The sequence below is a fragment of the Capsicum annuum genome, chromosome 5 (genome assembly GCF_002878395.1).
Source record: "Capsicum annuum cultivar UCD-10X-F1 chromosome 5, UCD10Xv1.1, whole genome shotgun sequence".
In the NCBI taxonomy this organism is placed as follows: domain Eukaryota; kingdom Viridiplantae; phylum Streptophyta; class Magnoliopsida; order Solanales; family Solanaceae; genus Capsicum; species Capsicum annuum.
Window position 1 is genome coordinate 1,877,743 of NC_061115.1, and position 5,846 is coordinate 1,883,588.

The 5,846-nt window shown below is 39.1% G+C and overlaps 1 protein-coding gene across 1 annotated transcript; it reads right to left on the reverse strand.

Annotated features, from left to right (window-relative positions):
* Positions 1 to 128: 128 nt before the first annotated feature.
* On the reverse strand, positions 129 to 2,298 carry LOC107870113 (scarecrow-like protein 13). The gene has a single exon (XM_047412397.1). It carries the CDS (start codon positions 2,099 to 2,101, stop codon positions 467 to 469), a length of 1,635 nt encoding a protein of 544 aa, XP_047268353.1. The 5' UTR covers positions 2,102 to 2,298; the 3' UTR covers positions 129 to 466.
* Between the last annotated feature and the right edge of the window lie 3,548 nt (positions 2,299 to 5,846).

A 5,846-nucleotide genomic window follows, 5' to 3' on the forward strand; every position in this document is an offset into this window, starting at 1 on the left:
GCATTTTTAGAGGATCTGACGCAGGCGCAACAACATTTTTGGATAGTCTGAGCAACGTAGCCTTCGACTATGCTCAAAACAAATGATAAACAAAGAGAACATATAAACATAAACAAAAACAAAAAGAAACTTTACAGGATGCCTGCCCAAAACAGATCTATTATTACAAGTTGGCACAACAGAATACAGCAGAAGGTTCATATTCTGGTTAAGTAAGCTGATAAGTTTGGTAACATTTGACAATCACTACAAAATTTTCTTTGCAACTTTCATGTTTGATTAAGATGGTGTTGATGGTGTTTACTATAGAGCTTAACTATTTTCTCTGCTAGTTACTATGCTAGGATGTACAAGTTCAAGTTTTCAGAGACTCACCAACTGTATAACAAGAAAAAAAGTTTGAAAGGAACGAACGCTTCTACTCCTCGAAAAGCTAATATCAAGAACGCGAAGGCAATGAACGAGGTCATTGCCAAGCGGAAGAAGTTGCTAAAGCTCTGGTCTTCCATCCGAGATAAAGCACCCCCTGGCTTTCGGCAAGGCTATAATTTGAGCTATATTCTTTCAACATGCCGTTGATGGCCTCTCCAACTGATGGACTCAACGGGCATTGTGTAAATCCAGCCATCGTAAGTCTTGACTTCCACTTGCCAAAAGGTTCCTGTCTTTCCACTCTATCAGCCCCTTCACATGCTATGAGATTGACAACGTCCCGTGCAATACAATGCTCCTCTGCGCTGATCCGCAGTTTGTCATCCCTCGGACGAGCTACATCGACCGACTCAAACATTGCTTTGTGGTAATCTAGAGTTTCACGGAACCTTAGCAGGAAAGGGGCGGTATTGGTGTTCATTTCTTGTTCAACTAGGGAGACGATTTTGGGAGATAAGCTCTTGACTAATCTTAATAGGCGGTCTCGATGGTTCATAGTGCTTACACTCTCATCGGGCATGTGGTGCAACATGAAAGGGAAGTTAACCGCCAGGCTTTCTCCGTGTCTAACTTGTAGGTCCTCTAGTTTGACCTGACAGCCTGACAGTGCAGCATTATGGAATTCGAAAAGCACTCCACAGGACTCGGCAATGGTTGCTAACCTTTCACCAACTAGCTGAAGTCCTCCACCACGTGCATGAGCTGACTGGGAATCATCAACGCCTGTGATGCGGAGAAATGGAGGACCACCAGGACGACGAGCCAGATAGTGGATGAAGAACACCCATTGATTTCCCTGTGCAATTTGAAAATCGATGACGTGGATTCTACTCTCGTTCTTCATGGCTTCGCCTATGACAACATTGGCGGACATATAAGCGAACTTGAAGTAAGGGCAGATGTGATAGAGGACGTCCATGTAGGACAACAATTCTGAGCTAGTTGGTTCGTTGCACTTCAGTTTTTTGTATATGATACTACCTGATGATAATAATCGTGCTCTTAGCCCTTCCAACATATACGCACTCAGACGTTGCATAGGTTCCCCGGAAATCGATACCCTTTTCTCCAAGACACTCAGCAGAATTTCTGCAGTCGTGACATCAGCTTCTGCTACTGCTTCAGCAGAGGAAATGAGCAGATCATTTAAGTCCAATCTTGAGGCTACATCCAATACTTGATTCCGCCATGTCAAGGAAGAAGATTTTGCGACTGCATCATCGAAGGAGCAACTGCAGCTGTCATCTATATCATATTCAGGCCTTAGCAACTTATTATTCAGCTCCCTCAGCACGTGCTTCTTTCCGCTGCCATCATCAGCTCCTGAACATCCACTTGCAGATGAAATACACGCGTTCTCAAAGGAACGACGTGGCTCAGACATGCAAGACGGAGAGCATTGAGGAGAGAAAGGGCTCCTGTTGGAAGAGACGCTTACGGAAGGAGCTGCATCGTAGATGGCACAGTCAGTAACCGGAAATGAATCCATAATGAAGAACTGTTCATTCTGTGTCTTTAAAGAAATCTGTGTCCCCGAGCTGCTACTATCGTTATAAATGCTGTTGTCAAAAGCACGGCAAGGGGTGTAGTATTGCTGAACTTGCTGCATCGGCTGATGGTACAATTCATGTGCACTGCCCATCCTTCGAGGTCCCTGAGATGCTTGCATCTAACAATAAGTAACTCACTCGCTGTGAGGGTGGCAAAGGAACACACAGTGATCTGCAAATGTCGTCACTAAAACTAGTCACAACATCACAGAAACCAAAGGTTCTTTCCGAAGAGAATGACTCGGCTGAATCTGAAGCGTTAGAGCTAGAATGGATAACTCCAGTACATCGCCAACGAAACTGTCAGAGCCAGCAAAATCTGCCAAGAAAAATGATCAGTATATTTAGCGAGTTCGAACTTTTAAAACAAATACTAAAGATCACAAGAGATTTTGTCGCAATAGAACAACTAAGCCTTCCTTTTAAAGCCAAAATACAAATTTAACGGGCGGTATTCATACACAGAAAAATGGCATTATATAAAGTATGATCATTCACCATGGCCTAAACAATTCAATAAATGGAAAAACGCATATCAGATCAGTAAATCAAACAGTTTCATCAATCTTCAAACACGTCACCGTCATTAAAAGCTTGTTCTCATCACCTTGACCAAGACGCATATCGAGGAAAGATCGAGGAAAACGTTAACGGAGACTAATCAATGAAGTTGGCGTTGAAAGTCCTAATGAGGACAGATGAGACAGTTGGAATTAAATTCAACTACCTACAATTGATAAATGAACAACGAAAGTCCACAAATGCACCAGCATTGTCGGTCTATAACTCCCAAATGACGCGATAAAAAACACAAAAAGTAATACCGGATTTACCAAGGGTTAAAACTTATCGAAAAATACTATTGATTTTTTGTACAAAATGATATGCCTAACATCAAATATCCTTTTATAGACTAGGAACAGTGGATAAAATCTTTAAACAAAGAGGTAAATCTTCAAATTCAAACGCAATCACGAACTAGCAAGCTCGTTGACAAATTAAGAATGAAAAAAAAAGGTCTTTTCTTCTTTTCTAAGGTACGCGTTGAAATTGTCGCATGATGAACAGCACCTCAAAACTAAAAAAATGAAATGAAAAAAGAAAAAGAGACGGTAAAAACAAACCAATTTCTCTACAAAGATAATATTATCTCATAAAGATCCGTCAGCCCTCAACAGGCGCCCTTAACCAAAGAGCTCAGATCAATTCCTGAGAACGAAAAAAAAAAAAAAAACTCCTAGTAGGGAGTGCTCGCTTTTTAATGGGTTTTACACATGCGAATCCGAATTAGTCGAAACCCCAGTGAAAGTAGCAAACACCAGGTGGAAACGAAACAACTCAGTCTCACCGATTTCTAAAGCATGCAACATTAAACCTAAGTTAGCAAAACGACATTCAAAAGAAAAAAAAGATACAACCTTTTGACCTTACAAATGGAAAACAGACTACTCAAACGGAAAAAAAGACTCTGCATTAATTCTTTCCTTATACCAAACGTCAACTGAACTCCAAGGAAAAAAATAGAAACATAGACCCCATATCAGAAAGGCAATAACTTTACACAAATCGCTAAAGACTAACATCACCAGAAACTAAAGACAAACATTAAACGAACCAATCGTCCAGAGAAATCAAAAACTTCCCAGTAGGACTAATTTTCCAAAAAACCGGAGTTATATATATCCAATAAAAGAAAGAAAAAACGTAAAAGAGTAACAAGAACAACATAAAATTAATGCAGATATAGCATCAGGAACCTTCAAAAAATTACTCAAATAAATTTTTTTTGGAAGAATTCAGATTAAATTTATAACCTTCTTATCATCTGCCAAACAAACATTAAAAAAGCCAGAGGTCGGCGTTAAGCGTTAACAGAAACAACTTACACTAATTCAAAAATCAAAAGTTCATCGAAAATCAAAAACATCCCGGTAGGATTAATTTTCCAAGATAATCAAAGTATATAACACCCAATAAAGAACGAAAAAAACACAAAAAGGTAACAAAAACATCATAGAATTAACTCAGAGAATATGAAAAGATGTTCTTTTTTCAGACGAAAGCTGGAAACAGAAGGAGAGAGAGAGAAAGAGAGAGAGAGGAGGAAATTGCCTTCTGTTTTCTGCTGAATGAGATACAAAGAAGTTGGAGGTTATTGGGTGTACTTAAATAGTAGAAAGGCTCGAAAATAGGGGTACAAATTGACCTCATAACCATAGACGTGTCATAAAGTTTCGCGTTTTTCCCTTTAAACAGGCTGGCCTATTGACCCTTCAAATGGACTGGTTAGGTGTCGATTATTCTACCTGAACTATCACCAACTATTTATCAAAATACACCTCAATTATCAGTTATTCACTTTTCCTACATGAAGTATCACCATCGTTGACATGCGTTTTGGTGATAGTTCAGGTAGGAAACTCGCACACCTACTAGTTTAGGTATGGAACTCGAAAAACCGGGATACTTTAGGCGTATTTTTGACCCTTCACTCTATTATTTTGTTTTTCCATTTTTGTTCGTCTCTTTCCCATTTATAAGGTCAAAAAGGTTGTCTCCTTATTTCTGTCGTTTGCAACTTAAGTCTATCTTACATGCTAAGTAAAAGCGAGTTTTTTTCTTCCACACTAGTGTTTGATACCTGCATTTGGGTCCTGACTAATTTGCCTTCACGCCGCATAGAAATCGATTCATACCGGGAATTATTTTCATACACAGTGCTCGAATCCAAGCCCTTTGGTTAAGCGGACGGAAGACGGATTTTATCTTACGAATAATTTTGGAGTTTAAGATTTACTTACATAGTCAAGACTCGAATACAGAAGGAAAAATTTCCCTCATAATTGTGATGTAATTGTTTAGAATGCGATAGACATGTTATAAAATTTCACGTTTTGCCCTTTATGCAGGCCGGTCTTTAATATTATAGTCTAACTTATGCATAGTCTTTGGAATATACTTAAAAAGGATTGGTAATATACAAAGTACGATCATTCACCAAGGCGTAACTGTGATGTAATTGCTTAGCAAACCATAGATGTGTGTTTTGTTAAATATCTACGTTTACTACACAATTACGAGGGCAACTTTTCCCTCTATTTTCGAGCCTTTTGACTATATAAGTAAATCCAAAAACACCGAAAGTCTTCGTATTCTCAATCAGCACAAGACAGAAGAAAAATTTCCTCTTCTCCTTCTCTCCCTCTAATTAGCAGAAGACAAAAAGGTTCCAACTTTCATCTGAGTTCTTCAAGAAGAACATCTTTCAAATTAATTCTATTCGCACATGTACACCTGACAGTTCAGGTATGACACTCGAAAAATCGAGATACTTTAGGTGTATTTTTTACCCTTCACTCTATTGGTTTTCATTTATGTTTGTTTGTTTTCTATTTTTAAGGTCAAAAAGGTTGTACCTTTCTTATTTTTCTTTCTATCGTTTGCTTAGGTTAATGCTACATGCTAGGTAGAACTAAGTTATATGTTTCCACCTAGTGTTTGATACCTACATTGGGGTCCTGACTAATTCCGGTTCGCACCGCATAAAAATCGCTCCCTACCACAAATCTTTCTCATACTCATTACTCGAATCCGAGCCCTTTGGTCAAGGGCAGTGTTATCAAAGGCCCGCTTAGTCCCTAAAGCAAGGTTAGTGCTCAACCAGTGGTGGAGCTAGGAATTTTGACGAGGGAATTCGAAAGTTTCAAACGTGGAAGCTCATGTAAGTCGAGGGGGGTTCAAAATTTTATATAATCAGTTGATTTTGAATAAGTTGTCAAAGGGAACTGTAGGACTTTAGGTATGGTGTTGAGAAGTGAAAGGGAGTTGTTGAGCGTGAATAAGGAGCAAGAGAATCAGATTGAC